The sequence below is a fragment of the Myxocyprinus asiaticus genome, chromosome 12, assembly GCF_019703515.2.
Source record: "Myxocyprinus asiaticus isolate MX2 ecotype Aquarium Trade chromosome 12, UBuf_Myxa_2, whole genome shotgun sequence".
In the NCBI taxonomy this organism is placed as follows: domain Eukaryota; kingdom Metazoa; phylum Chordata; class Actinopteri; order Cypriniformes; family Catostomidae; genus Myxocyprinus; species Myxocyprinus asiaticus.
In genome coordinates, this window is record NC_059355.1 from 46,664,790 (window position 1) to 46,685,148 (window position 20,359).

Here is a 20,359-nt window from a genome sequence, read left to right on the forward strand (position 1 = left end):
AATGCCGATCAACCAATAGCAATATTTAAAACAAAAAGGAATCAGCTGTCAGTGAATTCACAACTGGGAGCGCAGACATTTCAAAATAAGAGTCCCATGTGTATTTCAGGCTTCTTTATAATCAAAAGTCCCGTTTTGTGTACCACTTTTTTTCTTCTGGTTATTATTAATTGGGACTGAAGTAACACAATAAACTGCATCTGGGATTTCATTCAATTTGCACTCTTGTAGTCTCTGTGTCTGTGGCCATCTGGTAACAGTAAAGAAAGACTAAAGCAATATTTTAAAACAATTAAAATCATATATAATCAAGCTTTTGACACTTAGGATAATTGAGGGACAACTATTACACAAGGTGCAAACATATATTGATGCTCAAGAAGACAACACACTACTATATGCATGCTATACTTCATGTAAATATCTGTAATGTAGATTCTGAAGAGCAGTACTAAATAAAAACAAATCATTTATCTCTTATATTTGTATAAATTATGAAAGGGGTGTGGACATTTATGAGACAAAAGGGAATGCAAAAGGGAAACTTATCTTCTCAACTAAATATACTGTTTATTAAACCTTCGATGAATGGGTTACCAGCTGACTTCCTTTTCTTTGGCTTTCTATCTTGTTTCTGAACAGCAATCTAAATCGAGAAAATCTGTGATTTGGCTACTAAAAACAGCCATTTGGCTCCTTAATGTTTCAGTTTAGGAGCCAATGGCTCTTAAGTCATTTTTTTAGTCTGGAGCCCTGTACAGGAGCTGCGAACTAATCTGTTGTTTACATGAATGTATTATTTGAAGAACAAGACATCTACATTTGCGTTGGCACATCGACACAGGTTTGTGTAAACAGAGGTAAAAATGCCTAAGCAACAGTGTCTGTTCATTTGCTCAGAATCCTTTTATGAACCTACAGAAGTTAATGAGAAATCAGCATGGCTTCTCCAAGCTGTTTGGCGGTTCATAGACATCTTTTTTCAACAAATGGACCAACAAACAGGGAGACATACTCTTGAGTTTTTCCATTGTCTCTCTCCAGCTCGTTGAATGTCCTTTTGGAATTTTTGAGAGCTCCTGTGGAAAGTCAGAAACATCAAGGGTTTCTATTTCAACTTTGTCTTAGCATTTATGCTTGCTTTTTAAAGGTCTGCAGAACTTTTCCTTCAGTTTGGAAACTCCAATGATTTTCCTTTACCGTTCGAGTAGCTCAACTGGTAGACTAGCAACACCAATGGGTTTGATTCCCAAGGGGATGCACACATACGAATAAAATGTTTCCCTTCAATGCAATGTAAGTTGCTTTGGTTAAAAGCCTTTAGCAAGTTCTCGCTACCTGCAACCACAACTCTCAACCACCATGTCCTCATACTGTTTGTAGACCACATTATTGGCTGAGTCAATGTACAGGATACTGATTGGACTAAGTCTGGTTGGGACACAGCAGGTAGGAGGTATGGACCTGGAATCCATGGAGTTCATGAGGGTCTGGATGATGGCATGATTCGTAGGCTCCAAATGGGAACGAATTGGAAAGTCGCAGATGCCGTCGCAGTGGAAGGCCTCGTACTCCAGAGGAGCAATGATCCAGTCATCCCAGCCCATTTCCTTGAAGTTGACGTGTAGCTGCTTGCGATTGCACCGCTGTTTGGGGTTCTTGGGCAGTTTTTTGCCACGTGGCAAAGGTGCTCGCCGCATCCTCCGTTGGGTGAAGAGGTACTCGTAGACCGTCTTGTTGTCATGCCCTGAACGTGCTTTGATCTCATTGTAGAAGAGCCCACGCTTTTTCGTACGTCCAAACACCACAAAGAAGGCCTTCTCTTTAGTATTTCTTCCCAACCGACTCAGGCCAAGCAATCTCAAGTCAAGCGGTCGGCCTTTATCGACAGCGTCAAGCTCAAAGCAAAGCTGAGGGTTGTTTCTAAAGTTCTTGAACAGTTTCCAGATGTCAAACACTTCCCAGTACGGGGCGCTGTGTTGATCAATAGGCCGAGAATGGAGCATCATGGATCTGTGCTTACTTGTGGCACAAGTGTATAGTCTCAAAGAAGCCGTGCCCTTTGCAAATGTGGCTTTACGAGAGTCCACATGTTTTTTTCTAAGGATGCGCAGTTCTGCACCCAACAGACCCTCCTTCTCCATTGAACTGATGTTGAAGAGGTACCTCTGACGACGCATGGTCACACGGTCATCTGCAAAAGTCAAGGTCAAATTTCAATAAGAGTAGTTTTTACATTGAGAACTGATGACAGTAGATAAAATTCATTTTTGGTGCTTTAATGTTGTACAAATTTGAATTGAATGAGTTGAAAATTACTGTATTACCATGATTTTTTTTTGTATATGAGATGATGGTTTTTACAGGGTACTATGGTAATACCTTTTTTTAAGGACATGTGCCATGGTAATACCATGTTTTTGGGCAGATACTATGGTAGTACCATGATTTTTGGACATGGTGATACCATGTTTTTTTTTGTGTGTTTTTTTTTTGTACATAGTACTATAGTAATACCATTGTTTTTTAGTTTTTTTACATGTACTATGATAATGCCATGCTTTTTGGACATGGTACCATGGTATTACCATGTTTTTAGACGTGCACCATGATAATAACATGATGTTTGGACAGTAAACCTTTGTAATACCTTGGTTTTTTGGACGTTTAACCATGTTAAAAACCATGGTAGACTTTGAAGTACCTTGGATTACCATGTAAACACCATTGTATATAAATAAGGTGCTCTTTCAATACCATAATGTATATCAAAAGTACTATGGTAATACCATCTGATGCTTTACTGTACCATGATACTATCACAGTGCTTTTCTGTAAGGGAAGACGTTTGTCATTTTTTAAATGAGTAGAATAAAAATATATCAGTCACTCTGATCTCATCTAAAAACACCACTTCTAAGCTTTTCCTTCAGGATTTACAAGCAAAGATGACACATTTTGTGTGTTTGTGTGTGTGTATGTGCTTACTTTCAGTGTGCAATGCAATATGAAAGCAGTGCATTGAAAAAATTAAAGGTTTCATTTTATCCAAGAACAGTTTGCTTTCAAAAGTCTATCAAAACCAGACAACCTCAACATACCGTAAACACAGCATTATTATCAACCTGCAGCTATTTACCAGTGGGCCTACCACTGTGACATATGGCTTTCGCTAACACAGGCTGAAAAAGACCATCTGAACTGCATGGAGAGGGGCAGAAAGAGTGCAATTGATTAGCTGTGTGTTTGTGTGTGTGGACATGATGCGCAGTAGAATTTTAAACTTAGTCTACCCAAAACTGAAAAATGCAGTCATCATTTACTCACCCTTGTCAGTTCCAAACCTGAATTACTTTCTTTTTCCATGGAACACAAAAAGAGTTATTTTGAATGTCCAGGTCTATACAGTGAAGGTGAATGGCTACAGTGGCTGTCAAGCTCCAAAAAAGATAGAAAGCACCATTGAAGAAGTTCACGTCACTCTCATCTCACTTGTGCCTCTGCATATTCAAATATAATGCCTCTCGATACACTACCCCAGGTAAAAAATCATTGATTCTTAGGTGTCTTGTAACAGATCATTTTGAATATGCAAATTAGATTTTAGAGCTACTGCAGAGGATAAGATTATTTCCGGCTTAGTCTTCACACAAAGTTATCGTATGGCCTCAGAAGAATTGGAATAATGTGCATGAGACACACAGACTACTTTCCTAGTAATTTTATGGTGCTTGTTTGTCATTTTTGCAGCATGACAGCCACAGTAACCATTCACTTTAATTATATAGAAAAGAGCAGCATGGACATTCTGCTAAACTTCTCCTTTTGTGTTCACATGGAATAAAGAATATAATACAGGTTTGGAATTAAATGAGAGTGAGTAAATGGGTTAACTGAGTATATTTTTGGGTGAACTATTCATTTAAGTGAGCAAAACAGATACATGCATTTCATATAGTGGTCTAAAGAGGAAGAGGTAACTACATATCTGCAAAGAGAATTTTACATATAAAGTACAAATGATAAAGAGAAGTCAACCTGCAGCTACAAATGTTAAACTAAGCTTGTTTAAGTGATTTTTTAAATAGGTTTACTCAAGTAAGGTGGGTTCATATTTAACATGAAGCATGTTGGGGCCACCTACTTGTATCCCGCCCAGGAGTTTATTTACTTTTTGAGTAGAGGTCCATCAAACGTCTTATGCTAGATTCAGATTGACACAGTTGGTTTGGACACACCTACTCATTCCTTGTTATTAATATTTTCCACATTATAGAATAATAGTCAATTCATCAACTATGAAATAACACACATGGAAGTATGGGAACTATGTAGTGACTAAAAATATTAAATAAAAATCAAAACTATCTTAAATTTGAGCTTCTTCAAAGTAGCCACCCTTTGATTACAGCTCTGCACACTCAATTCATTCTCTCACGCAACTTCATGAGTTGCATCCTGAGATGCTTTTTCAACAGCATTGAAGGAGTTCCCATGTATGAGGGACACTTGTTGGCTGCTTTTCTTCCAACTCATCCATATAAAGAAAAAAAAAAAAAAAAAAGGAAATTTAAATGTAGAAAATGTAAATAAATCCATATATAGGCACACATTTTTTTATCTGCAAAAATACTTATTACTTATTTCAAGCACTTAAAGGGATAGTTCACCAAAAAATGAAAACTCTCTCATCATTTACTCACCCTCATGCCAGCCCAGGTGTGTATGAGTTTCTTTCTCATACACACCAGAAATATTTATCATAATCTATAACTCTGCAATAAATTGAATGGCATCTACGATAAAATTGTTCTATTTGTTTCCCTGTCTCAACCTCAGAATTCTTATCCCGAGGTTACCAAAGCCGGCCAGATCCAGCTCCGTTCCTGCTTGGTGTCAGACTCCACTGCTACGTGTCTCTGAGTGATGATGACTAAATGCAGCCGGTGCCAGCCAGACATCACTTCAGTCTATTACGATGGACTTCAGAGAATAAACTGATGCCAACTCAAACCATAAGACATGGGATAATTCATATGCCACTGCCTGAACCTTGGATTTAGGATAGACCTCACCGAAATAACCTGCCGGTTGAACTGCGATGCACGTCACTGATCTCTGCCTGCATCACCTTTGTGATTGATGGACTATACTCTTGAAATGGAATACACAGACTATCAATTAATTGCCAACAAAAGCCTTCATCAGCCAACTAACAAAGGACAATGCATCTATGTGAACTTCTGCAGTTAATCAAGGATGAACTTCAAAGACATTAGTCATAAATCTTACAGTTCTTACAAAATCTTTGTTTAAACACTGACCCTTAACACTTATTTAGTTTACTAATTTTAAACCATGACCTGCAGTGCACACAAATAATTGGCATTATATTCATGCTGTTTAGCCAGAGGGGAACTGGCCACCACAGTGAGTCTGGTTTCTCCCAAGGTCATTTTTCTCCATTAAACAACATCTTATGGAGTTTTGTGTTCCTTGCCACAGTCGCCTTCGGCTTGCTCACTGGGGTTATAAATACAATTATTATTTAATTAGTTATTTTTATACACAATTTACAATCATATTTAATCAAACTACACAATGATCACTCTAAGACTTAATAGATATTACAGTTTCATTTTCTGTTAATGCATGATTTTCTGTAAAGCTGCTTTGAAACTATGTGTTGTGAAAAGCGCTATACAAATAAAAATGACTTTCATTCTTCTCCAGAACACAAACGTAGATTTTTAGAAGAATATCTTAGTTCTGTAGGTCCATACAATGCCAGGGAATGGTATACAGAACTTTGGAGCTCCAAAAAGCACATAAAGGAAGCATAAAAGTGCAAATTAAATCCATGTCTTCAGAAGCAATATGATAGATGTGGGTGGGAAACAGCCCTTTTTTTTTTCTTTTTTTTTTTTTTTTGCTATAAATCTCTACTTTCACTTTTTCTTTTGGTGATTCACATTCTTTGTGCATATCGCAACCTACTGCGAAGGGAAGAGAAGTTATAGTAAAAAATAACTTAAATATTGATCTGTTTCTCACACATAATTATCACATCGCTTCTGAAGACATAGATTAAACCACTGGAGTCATGTGGCTTACTTTTATGCTTCCTTTATGTGCTTTTTGGACCGTCAAAGTTCTGGCCACCATTCACTTGAATTGTATAGACCTACAGAGCTGAGTTATTGTTCTAAAAATATTTTTTTCTGAGTTCTGCAGAAGAAAAAAATCATACACAATTGGGATGGCATGAGGATGAGTAAATGATGAGAGAATTTTCATTTTTGAGTGTCCCTTAAAGCAAAAGCCTTTAGATCAATACGGTTTTTAAGATAATGAGAAAAATTAATTCAATCAAGTGTGTTCAAAAGTAGCGTTTTTGCCTAAAAAACTCCAGTCTTTTGAGTTGGTTGACTTCAAAATGACTTCTAAACTATGCAAAATAGATCTGACAGTGATTATTGACTCATGACAAACATTTATACCATACCTTGTCCTCTGTCTACAAAACTAGTGATGGTGTTGGCCATCCCAGCCTCGTGAAGGACACTAGTATTGACCTCTCCACTGGTCAGTGACCAGTACAGGGACAGCATGTAGTCATGCGGCGTCACTAAGGGGTGTTTGGGTGCCTCGCTGTCCTCAAGCCTCACTGGAGTTTTCGCTCTCAGCTGCGCCGGAGCCGGTGCGATACTTTTCATCACCCCTGTTTTGGGCTGTCCTGCTTTAATCGTGGAAGACGCAGGGGATTTTTGCATGGAAACCCCATTTCCTTTATTGTGTCCTGGTTGGGGTTTGATGCTGAAAGAGGATGCCGTGCCGGGTGCAACCCGCACCGCATCCTTGGGTATCCAAGAGCGCACGGCCTCCCTGCGCCCAAAACTGACAGGTACTGTGGCGCGGCCGCTTTGCGCGTTTGTCGCCGGGTTTGCCTCGACCTTTATCGGAGGTGGCCCAGCCCTGATTCGAGAAATCTTCGCGTTGTCAAAGGGCTTTCCGGGCGTGGTGCCGTTGTGCGCCACCGTTAACCGTGAAGCGCTTAGATTGAGTTTGTCCGCACCGGTGTTTCGGTGTCCGCCGGAGCGCTGCGCCGCCACTCCGGTGAGGGAGAGCGCTTGCGGTAAAAAGTCCAGATATAACAGAGTCCAGCAGCCGAGTAAAATAGGGAGACTAGTCAAAACTTTCATCCTCTGATCCTTGGAGTTTTTGTGATGGAGAAATGACCAACAGCTCTACCATGAACAGGTTTGTAGAGGTCAAAATTGAGATTGGGAAATGCCTGATCAATTAGTCTGTGCAAACCATTACTATGAGCCGCGTTCGTCAGAATCATAGTGATCAAGCTTTGTCCGGTGCGCAGGTCCAAGAGTGCATTCACAAAACCTCCGTGGCTCTCCTTGAAGTCCAGCGGTTCTGCTTGATGTCTTGTAAGAGACTTATTTAAATCCCACTTTTTCCAAGAGGGAAGGATGGCGTAATGCTCTCACTCTCTCTCCTTCTCTCTCAGAGCTTGAACGTCGTCCAGTGAAAACACGCACACACAGAAATGTGCAGGTGCTTGAATTGTGCGCAAACCTGAGCGCAGGAATTGGAAGAGGAATTCCAGCGCAAAGCAGCTTAATTACTCTCTGATGTCATGCTGTCCAGATTTATTGAAGTGCAATATTTCTTCTAAAAGCATGACTCACTGAATACATAAAACCAGAAAACTTTTGCATGAGGTCACCTGAATGAAGCGTTGGTTTAGGGTCCTCAATGTATAAGCCATGGCTCAGATTTCATATGCAAATGTTATTTGTTACGCAAATCATCTAATATGCAAATTAGATTGCTGTTTAAAATGGTTTTATAAAATACTGATGCTCCCTTATCAAGAAACAACTTAAACATATAGGAATAGTTCACCCAAAAATTATAATTCATCATTTACTTACCCTTATGTAATCTCAAACTCTCATGACTTTCTTTCTTCTGTGGAACAAAACAAAGATAATTTGATGGATGTAAAATGTGCTTTGTCCATGCAAGCTCTAAAGGCAGCATATAAGTAATCCACACGATTTGAGTGGTTTAATCCATGTCTTCTAAAGCAATATGATCACTCTGGGCGAGAAAAATACCAAACTTTAAGGCCTTATTCACTATAACTCTTGACTTATACTTAAAATATATTAGTTTCATTGCATTATATAACAAAATATCAAAGCAAGTGGAATTTATTTGACAAAAAAGAAAGCACAAGTGTAACGGGAGCCAGCTGGTACGTGATGCGGGAGCCAGTTGGTTAGTGATAGCTGTGCAGTGAGTGTAAACCTCACTCCCCTGGCCTCAAGAGGTGCACTAGTGACTGACGCTCATTAGCATGCCCGTCTCCATGCCGGCTGACACCAGTTTGAATCCCGCTTGCAGTGGGTCGAGCAGGACCGGTTACACAAGCACACTTTTCAAGCAAAACATTTCAGATAAAAATACATTTGTTAGGTTTTAAACGATAAACATGTCCATAGTTAATGTGATGAACTACACCTGTGGTTACTCTGCTAGGACACCTGTGTGAAAAGGTATAGAATCATTTGTTTGCAGATGTAAGTTGGTTTGATATTTTGTTGTATTTGCAATGAAATTGCTTAAAGGAATAGTTCACCCAATGAATGAATTTATTTCTTCTGCAGAGCACAAACAAATACTTTTGAGGAATATTTAAGCTCTAAATGCAAGTGAATGGTGACCAAAACTTTGAAGCTCCAAAAAGCACATAAAGGCAGCATAAAAGTAATCCATACGACTCCATTGGTTTAATCCATGTCTTCAGAAGCTATGTGATAAATGTGGTGAGAAACATCAATATTTAAGTCCTTTTTTTTACTGTAAATCTCCATTTTCACTTTCACTCCCACGTTTTAATTTTTCGTTTTTTGCGATAAGCATTCTTTGTGCATATCGCCACCTAGTAGTCGGGGCTGGTCAAAGGTGGAGATTTATAGTAAAAAAGGGCTTAAATATTGATCAGTTTCTCACCCACACCTATCAAATTGCTTCTGAAGACATGGATTTAACCACTGGAGTCTTATGGATTACTTTTATGCTGCCTTTATGTGCTTTTTGGAGTTTCAAATTTCTGTTCACCATTCACTTTTAACAACCTACAGAGCTGAAATATTCTTCAAAAATCCACCTCCGTAGACAAACAGAAAAAGAACGCCGAGCGTTTGTGTGATAGAGAGATGGTTTCTAAGCAGCACTGAGAAAGGAGTGCTCACATTTTGGACTGCACAGGTGAAATTCACGATGCACACATAAACATGCTCATCCAGGGGTGAAAACCTCAGTTTTGGCCAGCAAGCTGGCACAAGTTACAGTGAATGCAGCACATTTGAGATGTGTTCTTGTCCCAGGATGTTTTCAGAAGGATGAAGGAAGCATGACCTGTGGTTTACCCCACACCCCAGTTGTATGGATCCCAACTAACAGAGAATGTTCCAACAACTTTGGCTAACTTTATCCAAAGGTTAGGATCAACAGTGTAAAAAAAAAAAAAAAACGTTAATAAAACATCCTTATAACATTATACTGTAAGTACAGCATTTGCTCAACATCATTGCCGGGTCTAGATTTGCCTCGAGCCCTCCCAGAAACTTCTGATGCCCCCTGCACTGACTGATGACGAAACGATCAATGTTTCCTAGCATAAATTTGTTACATTTGTGTGTATAAACACGTGTTTGAATTCCTCTATCCCCAGTCCTCCAAATCGCCATGCTATGCTGGTATCTTTGTGTGGAGAAATGTGCTGTCGAGGTGTTAGCCATTGCAAAACCACAGACATTTCTCAGGTGCAGTCGTGGACAAACTAAATAAAAGGGCTCTTGTTCTTACAGAGAAGCCACAGTTTTGACGTATATACATGCCTAATGGTCAGTGCTCCAATATCTATTATTTCTAGTAAAAACTGACATAAAACCAATGACTTAGGATTTGTGAAAATATCACTAACAGTTAGTTATTATGTAATGACATTGTTGTCGCCATTAACTTACAAACAGAAATGAGTTATTATCTGTTTTCTAATTTGAACAAAACACAACAAATAAAGAATTATTACTTATAAATACCTACAGAAGAAACATGAAATTAACAGGGTTCGTACAACTTCTGACCAATGAATTGTCCTGACTTTTCTAGTTGTACGTAACAGATAATTTGATATCCACAATAGAAATTTCCACAACTTTTCCATGACTTCTTAAGATTTCATGAATTTCCGTGACTTTTCCTGGCCTGGAAATCATAATTGCAAGTTTTACTAATATTTCCAAGCATTCCATGCCCGTGGGAACCCTGTATTAATATTTTTATTGCTCGTACATCCATATTTTCAACTGCAGCTTGCCCTCATCAGTGAGCATAGTATAAATACAGACTAGAGACTAGAAAGAGTTTTTACAGTAGCAGAACTGAAGTGTGAAATGCAACACTGTCCTCTTTAGGACAATTCTATTTACTACAGAAATAACAAGAAGAAAAGAAGCAAGAAAGAAAGCAAAAAAAATAAATAAAAAGAAAGAAAGAAAGAAGGAAGGAAAGAAAGAAAAATGAAAAAGAAAGAAATAAAAAAGAAAGAAGGAAAAAAGAAATAAAGAAGGAAATAAAAAGAAAAGAAGCAACGAAGGAAGAAAGGAAGAAGAAAGAAAGAAAGAAAGAAAGAAAGAAGGGATGATGGAAGGAAAAAAGAAAAAGAAAGAAAAAGAAGAAAGAAAAGACAGAAAGAGAAAGAAAGGAAGGAAAGAAAAAAGAAAAAGAAAGAAGGAAAGAAAGAAAGAAAGAAAAAAGAAAGAAAGAAGGAAAAAATAAAAATAAAGAAAAGAAGAAATAGAAAGAAGGAAATAAAAAGGAAAGGAAGAAGAATGAAAGAGAAAGAAAGAAAGAAAGGAGGGAGGAAAGAAGGAAGGAAAGAAAGAAAGAAAGAAAGAAAGAAAGAAAGAAAGAAAGAAAGAAGGAAAGAAAGAAAGAAAGAAAGAAAGAGAAAGAAAGGAAGAAAGAAAGAGAAAGAAAGGAAGAAAAAAGAAAGAAGGAAAGAAAGAAAAAAGAGAGAATTAAAAATATACGTTTCAAAATGTCACTATAGCTTTCACCAAGATGATATCATAATTTTAAAAGTTCATTTTCCCCTAATGCCTTGCACAGAACAGCTATTGATCTTGATCTCCCAGAATGCAACATTTTTAACAGCAAACTACTGTATTTAAGAATCACAGTATATTGCTGTAAGAATTTGGCCATAAATTTACAGCAATTTTTTACAGTGTTTAAGGAAGAAAGAAAGAAAGAAAGAAAGAAGGGAGGGAGGAAGGAAAGAAAAAAAGAAAAAGAAAGCAAGAAAGAAAGGAAAAAGAAAAGAAGAAAGAAAGAAAAAAGAAAAAAGAAAGAAAAGAAAAAGTAGGAAGGAAAAGAAAGAAAATAAGAAAGAAAAGATAAAAAGAATGAAAGAAAGAAGGAAAAGAAAGAAAAGAAGAAATGAGAAGAAAGAAAAAGAAAAAGCAAGAAAGAAAGAGATTCATTTTAATATCAGTTTAACAGCTTTTACGAACTGAGAGTCTTTAAATAAGCATGACATGGAAATGACTCAGCTCCAACTATACACAAACAAAACATCTGGAATATGTGGAAAAGGTCTGCAGTGGAGGGTAATTGACATTGGATTAATTTTATGTTGAGCAAACATACAACCATCTGGGAGAAAGCCGGGAACTAACCTGAAAGAACGTCACTATTATATGGACTTTTGACTTCAACTCTATAAGATTTAGTCCTTTTGACATCTTTCCAGTGTGACAACAGTCTGTAAGTAACCTACTATAGTGTAACAACTAGCCCGGTCTCTCCTGAGACTAGCCCGTATCTACTAGCTCTATATGGAGCAAGCTGTAACAATGGAACCTGTGATAAAACAGCCTTTTATAGGCTTTTCAGCAAAATTTATACAGTAAAAAAAAATTAAAAAAAATGAAACCCAAAACAATACAGGAAACAGCAAAAATGGAAAAGTTAACATGAAAATATTTCAATCCAAATTTTGCAATTAATAAATGCTACCCTTTAATGCATACAGTGCCTTGAGTATTTAGTGACCCAGGACTTCATTCCACCCCCAGTACCACATCCAAAATACACCTCTTTAATATTCCTCAACCTTTCTCTTCTGAATATGGTAAAAAAAACTGCTTCATTACCAAAAGAATCATTAAAGACCCGAGATATGTAATAGTGTTATTTTCTTTCTTTCTATCTTTTCTTTTCTTTTCTTTTTTTTTTTTTTTGCTTCCATAAATCAATTTTTCTGATTTTTTTTTCATATTTAAACAAGTTTACTGTGATAAGTTAAATATTTATTTGTTTATTACAAGACAAATGAGTAATATATTCAAACAAATTACAACTATATCACGTTGATTTTCTGTGTGACAATGATGAATTATCAATATCTCATATGCATGTACACATACATAATATACATTCTATTTGTTACGCAAGGTGGCGCTGATGTTTCAGTAATTGACTTGGTTTACATTTTACATTGCTATTTGTCGATAAAGCAACGTGGAAGTAAACTATAGCAAGTGTAACACCTGTATGTTATGATTATTGTCATTTGGGTGTATAACTAAAATTATGTAAGTTGTGCATCTATATATGTACCGGGTCACTAAAGACCCAAGGTGTGTAATAATGTTTGGTGAAACACCCAGGGTTAAACATTTAAACATACGACAACTTTTACCAAACAAAATGTGACAATTTGCCCCAATATGACATTTATTAAAAGACCCTTGTCCTGGGCACATAGTTCAGTCTTTGGGCTAAAATCTACTTTCATTAATAGTTGACCTTTGTCTCAATGTAGGCTAGTGTGGTTTTATTATGTGCCACCCCCCCCCCCCCCCCCCCTTTTTTTTTTTTTTTTTACCCAAGATCTATTACAAAAATATGATGATATTGACCTTTTAGTTTAGAAAATAGAATTTACAAAATCTTTCTAATTTAAGAGGGCTTTGAACTATGTGTTTGAAACCATCATCCAAAACTGCTGGAGAAACTGGAATTTTGACCCAAAATCTTTGTTACTGAGAAATAGCCTTTATAATAACTTTCTCGTGTGTCAACTAGCCCCGATCTCCCCTATATATACTTTTGCTACTTTTGTACAGTTGATACAGTAAAATATACATTCAGTAAACACAACTTCACCATTTATTTTCATAAACCATTCTCGAATGCTGTGACAATATTTTGCTGGCAACAGCAGGTTTCAAACATTTTCTGAATGTTTTTGTGGTACTGTAAGTTTAGTAACAGCAACTGTATCAGCTATGGTATATGGTAAAATATGGTTCCCATGGTAAATCTTTGCAGTGGTAAAGTGGTATTAATAATATGTTTTAATCCAGAGAAAATGACAAAAAACCAACTAGATTAGGTTTTTTTGTAGTTGCTTTTTTAATCAGGCTACTTGACAAAAATACAGTTTATACATATTATTTTTATTTATTTACAAACAAATGGTTATCTTTTATAACTGATGTAATCTGAAAAAAAAAAAAAAAAAAAAAAAAAGCATTAAAAGATCTGAGATGACCTAATTATTTCTGTAATATCCTTTAAAAGGCAGCAGGTGGCAGTATGGAGTAACTCTCAAATGCCCATTTTACAAAGGTGACTGGGTTTGTTTCTGGCAGACTGCAGATGCTCTTATCTGATGCCATAGCATAGCTATGTGTGAGGAACACACCTAAATTTCCTTATTCACTGAAAAGCTTGCTCTCCACTGCATTTAAATTTCGGACAACTTGAGGGCGAGTAAATGATGATGGAGTTTTCATTTTTGGTTGACCTGTTCCTTTAAAGGAATGGTTCACCCAAAAATGAAAATTCTCTTATAATTTAGTCACCCCCATGCCATCCCAGATGTGTGACTTGCTTTCTTCTGCAGAACACAAACAAAATGTTTTATATGGAAATCTCAGCTCTGTAGGTCCATACCATGCAAGTGAATGGTGACCAAAATGTTGAAGCTCCAAAAAGCACATAAAGGCAGCATAAAAGTAATCCATACGACTCCAGTTGTTTTTTTCCATGTCTTCTGAAGTGATCCAATGTCACCTTGTCAGGATCGAAGCCCCAAATGTTTTTGTTCGGAACTGCCCGGGTGTTGAGTGGAACTGAAGCGGGAGTTATTAAGTAAATGTTAATTATTATAGAGTTTGTTCACAGTAACAGCATCTTTGATTTTTGACGTGAATTCTGATTCACAAATCCCAGAATGCGCTAGGAATTTTAATCAAGCTTAGAAATCATGATCGCTAAGGAGACTGCAGATGTCAAGATTTATAGTGAAAAGGTGGTATATTTTGGTCTGTTCTCACCCAAAACTGATTCGATCGCTTCAGAAGACATGGATTAAATCACAATTATTTTTATGCTGCATTTATGTGCTTTTTGGAGCTTCAAAGATTTGGTCATCATTCACTTGAATTATATGGATCTACAGAGCTGAGATATTCTGCTATAAATCTTTGTTTGTGTTTTGCAGAAGAAAGAAAGTCATACACATCTGGGATGGCAGAGAATTTTTCCTTTTTGGGTGAACTATTCCTCTAAAATCAGTGGAATGATCTAGTGTTTTCTCTGTAAGGATTCAGGCCTACTGATGAGTATTGTCTAATCACACAATTATCATAGCGCTGTATTTATACAGCTCATTTTAGCTCTTGACCATATTTGATCGTTCATGGTTTTGTTTGACCAAGCAACAATACTGGTAATCTGCAACTTCATCTGTTGAACTGATTCTGAAATAACAGTGCGAGTGCTGATTAAACTAGAACAGAACTGATATGATTCACTATTACCTTTTGTGTCTTATCAGGGACCTTATGTTTCAGTGTGTGGAAAAGGATGACAGATTTTTAGGACAGTAAACAAATACATACTAATTGATGATGAATAAATTTTACCTTCTCAAGACTGTGGTGATATTTTGCCAACAGTACTTTTAAAGGGATAGTTCACGCAAAAACGATGCCATGAAAGTGAATGGTGACTGAGGCTAACATTCTGCCTAACATCTCCTTTTGTGTTCCAAGAAATGAAGAGAGTCATACATGGAACAACATGCAAGTAGGTAAATGATGAAAAATTTTCATTTTCAGGTGAACTATACCTTAAGGATCATGAAGCCATCCTTGTATGATGAAACTGGGCAATCTTTTCTTTATTTGCCTTGCTTGTTTGCCTGTTCCTCATATAGACATCAAAAATAGAAGGAATAGTTCACCCAAAAATAAAAATTCTCTCACAATTCATTCCCTCTCATGCCATCCCAGTGAAAATGAATTTTCATTTGACTTACTTTCTTCAGCAGACCTCAGATGAAGATGTTTAGAAGAACATTTCAGCTCTGTAGCTCCATAAAGAGCAAATGAAGGGTGACCATAACTTTGAAGCTCCAAAAAGCATATAAAGGCAGCATAAAAGTAATCCATATGATTTCAGTGGTTTAATCCATGTCTTCCTAGTGCTTGACGCATGTGAAAAGCGCTAGAAGGCGCTAGGAAGTGTAATCGAGCTTGAAATCATGATAGCCAAGGAGACCATTTCTGATGTCACCATTTACAGTGAAAAAGGAGTTATATTTTGCTCTGTTCTCTCCCAAAGTCGATTGGATCGCTTCAGAAGATATGGATTAAACCACTGGAGTCGTATGGATTACTTTTATCAGGGGTGTCATCACATGTGTCAAAGTGGTTTTGCCAGATTTTCATGCCAAGGGACATAACGTTAAGTGGGTATACCTGCTATAAATTCATGTTTTTCCAATTTTTTGTTAATTTACGTAAGCATATTATCACTGGATACTTAAATATAAGTATTTTTGTATGAATTTTATAACTGTAGGGAATTGTTCTCTGGGTATGCAGAGACACCTGACCAAAAAAAGGAGTGTACCCTTATTATCTAGGGGGGTCCACGGGCATGCACCCCCAGAAGGGTGTTTTTGCAAAAACAACACTAAAGTGTTCAGTTTTGCTAACTGAGAGAAGCATTTGTATATTTTCTTCAGTATGTGTACTAACATTTATGTAACGATTTGCTACAAGGCATTTCTAAAAGACTTGTTCATGTGACACAGCACTAGCTGAAGTTTCTCAGTTACCTCTCAAAAATCAGCCTTTTGTTTCAATTGATTGTAGATAAATATCCATTTTATCCAGCACTCTATTTGTTCTTCTAAATCATCCCAAAACTGTTTAACTGTGTGAGAAACAATCTCACGTAAATCTCACAGAGGCTACATTTCTCAACTGTTACCTCTAGTTTTATTCAGATTAAATTATTTTTTAAGTATACAGCCTACATTACGGCCCTTCTCTTTGGTCACTTGTTTCCCAGCAAGATGTAATGCCATTGTGCTGACTTCCATTTATATTGTTGTTCTACCCCCCCCCATACAATCAAAGTGAATACTTAGATTAACATTCTGCCTAACATCTCTGGGAGGCGGCGCTTTACCAGAGCTAAATATGCAGGTTCATGCAGCTGTACGAACGGATAAAAGTAGTATTGCCATGGCAATACTGGCGACGGCGGCTATGACTTTTATGCTGCCTTTATGTGTTTTTTGGAGCTTCAAAGTTTTGGCAACCTTTCACTTGCATTGTATGGACCTGCAGAGCTGAGATATTCTTCTAAAAATCTTTGTTTGTGTTCTGCAGAAGAAAGTCATGATGTAAATGATGAGAGAATTTTCATTTTTGGGTGAAGTATTCCTTAAAGTATTATGAATCATGTCTCTCTCTGCTTTATACAGTATTAGGTGTTCATTAATTAAAATGTACACGTGGTATTACATTTTAAGCAGATGTTGATATATTGAAATGCATGCAAGTATAACTTGTAGATTTAAAAAAAAACATTTGTCAAAAAACTAATAATTAATTCAAAGCAACGGCATACCATTTTCTTGGATGTTTCTTTGTGCATTCTGTAGAGTTTACTGTAAACAAATATTTTTTATATAAATGAAAAAGCTGTAAATAGAAATGGCAGTTTATTTACTAAGAGTTATGTGGTCACATTTTAGGTGGCTCTCACTAGTAAAAAAGGCCCATAAATTGGCATAAATCTACTGATATTCACAGGTTTCTGTGAGGGTTAGGTTTAGGGGTAGGGTTAGGGGATAGAACCTGTAGTATAAAAATCATATTGTCTGTGGAGAGTCCTCATAAGGATAGCCGCACCAACATGTGTGTGTGTGTGCATGTGTTAATAATGAACACACTATGAGGAAAAGCTCACTTCCTTATGGAATATTCCATTCAGACTCAACCATGACAGTAACCCTGAGGCATACCTTTTTTCCCAACAGATAAAACCGAATGGTAAATTTGCAGCTTATGTTCACTCACTGTATTTACATGTATTTACCACTACGTCACTGGATATTAACAAGCATTTTGGAATTTCCACATACAGATGACATTTAATCATTGCATAACCTGAGTAATAAACATAGTGCTGACTTTTCAATTAGTTTTCCCAAATGTCTCATATTAGGGAAGTCTTCTACATAAACATCAGTTTGTGCTAAACTTCCCTCATTTCGCACTCACAGGGCTGTTTCAAGTCTACACACTGAAACTGTGAGTTTACAAAGGGCATGTGTTCAGCATACCCTGTCATTAACCAATAAACCTTTATACCATCATATACTGTTGCATAAGCAAAATATGTTCCCCCGGCAAACAATTTGGACAAACAGGCAGAGAGAATATGTACATTTTGGAGGATTTGTTTTGTTTTACACACACGATAAAATCTTGGTTTCAAGTTTGTAATTATGTCTCATCTGCAGTCAAACAAATATGCATGACATTCTTTCCCAGAACACAAATGCAGATATTATAATGGAGATATGATGTCTGTTTGTACATACAATAGACCTTATTCACGCTTCATCTTTGATTTTTTATGGAAATGACAACGAGCCTGTGAAGGATAGACTTACCATCTCTTCAATGGCACGAATGGTATAAAGCTGTATAAAGTTCCTAGATCACATCTGATTTTCCACAACTCATGTTGTCTGGAGTTCTTTGTATACTGAATGTTCTTGGACAGACATTTTATCAATGTTTTGACCGTAGAACGATCCTAAAACACTTTAAACTGCAGTACAGCCCATTGAACAGATTGTAAGTCTATCCCTCACAGCCCCATTGTCATTCCCATTAAAAATCAAAGATGGCACTAGCGTGAATAAGGTCTATGGAAGTGAATGGTGACCAAAACTTTTAAGCTCCAAAAAGCACATAAAGCAAGCATAAAAGTAATCCACATGACTCCAGTGGTTTAATCCATGTCTTCTGAAGAGATCCAATTGATTTTGGGTAAGAACAGACCAAAATATAGCTCCTTTTTCACTATAAATCTTGATATCTGCAGTCTCCTTGGCGATCATGATTTCAAGGTCGATTACACTTCCTAGCGCCATCTAGTGCTCTGCGAATTGGAACGTGGCTTGTAAATCTATCCCTCACAGCCTTGTTGTCATTCCCATTAAAAATCAAAGATGGCACTAGCGTGAATAAGGTCTATGGAAGTGAATGGTGACCAAAACTTTTAAGCTCCAAAAAGCACATAAAGCAAGCATAAAAGTAATCCACATGACTCCAGTGGTTTAATCCATGTCTTCTGAAGAGATCTAATTGATTTTGGGTAAGAACAGACCAAAATATAGCTCCTTTTTCACTATAAATCTTGATATCTGCAGTCTCATCGGCAATCATGGTTTCAAGGTCGATTACACTTCCTAGCACCATCTAGTGCTCTGCGAATCGTAATGTGGCTTGTAAATCTATCCCTCACAGCCTTGTTGTCATTCATGTCCAAAATCAAAGATATCGTTACTGTGAATAAGCTCTATAATAATTAACATTTACTTCATACCTCCCACTTCAGTTCCACTTCGACCCTGATGAGGTGACATTTATGCCTTAGAAACTGGCCCTTAACATTTCATTTGATCAAAATATGTTCTATTTTAACCTTCAATCCTAAAAGAAAACAGCCATTTGTTTTGGTAGCAGAGTGGGCAGGCAACAGCATGCTAGATAATACACACAGCTGGCTAAAAAGTCATTTCTCTAGGGGTGGAATTTCCCAGAGTAACACAAAGCCAATTCGATTACATAATAAAGACATCCCTAATGTTTGAAATGAACCATTCACAAGAGCAAATATTGATCTATAAAAGCAAGTATTTTAAACATCCTCCTATGCAACCCACTACCTCCAGTCTCTCTACCGTCCAGATCTTAAATACGCTAATGTGTGCCCTTAAAGGAATAGTTCACCCAAAAATTTCTCATCATTTACTCACCTTATGCCATACCAGATGTGTATGACTTTCTTTCATCTGCAGAACACAAATTAAGATTTTTAGAAGAATCTTTCAGCAATTTTGGTCCACACAATGCAAGCGAATGGGTGCCAAAATTTTGAAGCTCCAAAAATCACACAAGTCAGCATAAAAGTAATCCATAAAACTCCAGTGGATAAATCAATATCTTCAGAAGCGATCTTCAGTCAATCTCACATTCTTCTTCTTCGGTGATTCACATGCTTCATGCATAACGCCCCCTAATGGGCAGGAAAAATAATTTATCTGTTTCTCTCCCACACCTATCATATCACTTCTGAAGATATGGATTAAAACACTGGAGTTGTATGGATATATTTTACGATGCCTTATTGTGCTTTTTGCAGCATCAACATTTTGGCACCCATTCACTTGCATTGTATGGACCTAAAGAGCTGAAATATTCTTATAAAAATCATAATTTGTGTACTGCTGAAGAAAGAAAGTCATACACATCTGTGATGGCATGAGGGTGAGTAAATGATGAGAGAATTTTCATTTTTGGGTGAACTATTTCTTTAAGCCGAGTTGATTCAGATGTGCTTTCGGTCAAGAGAGAGGAAAACATTAAAGGGACAGTTCAAATTCTATCATCATTTACTCACCCTCATTTGTTCCAAACGCACATGACTTTTTTTTGGTGAAACACAAAAGAGATGTTAGGCACAATGTTAGCTTTGGTCACCATTCACTTTCATAGCACCTTTTCCATACAATGAAAGTGAAAAGTGAACGTGTGACTTTTATTCTGCCTTACATTTCCTGACCTTTTGGGTTCTACAGAAGGAAGTCATAAGAGTTTGGAAACAACTCGAACTTAATGTTCAGAAATGTAAAAATTTTGGGTGAACAGCCCCTTTTAGAATTGAC

The 20,359-nt window shown here is 36.9% G+C and overlaps 1 protein-coding gene across 1 annotated transcript; it reads right to left on the reverse strand.

Annotated features, from left to right (window-relative positions):
• Positions 1-340: 340 nt before the first annotated feature.
• On the reverse strand, positions 341-7,202 carry LOC127449482 (growth/differentiation factor 5-like). The gene is made up of 2 exons (XM_051712946.1): positions 6,506-7,202; positions 341-2,194 (listed from the first exon to the last, which is right to left on the reverse strand). The coding sequence occupies exons 1-2, from the start codon at positions 7,200-7,202 to the stop codon at positions 1,335-1,337; spliced, it is 1,557 nt and encodes a 518-aa protein (XP_051568906.1). The 3' UTR covers positions 341-1,334.
• Positions 7,203-20,359: the final 13,157 nt, after the last annotated feature.

Bases quoted from the DNA above. Each gene is read 5' to 3' on its own strand.
- LOC127449482 (XM_051712946.1), bottom strand. From the start codon at position 7,202: ATGAAAGTTTTGACTAGTCTCCCTATTTTACTCGGCTGCTGGACTCTG. The intron at 2,195-6,505 runs GTATGGTATAAA...TGACTTTTGCAG, and splicing joins TTTTGTAGACAGAGGACAAG to ATGACCGTGTGACCATGCGT.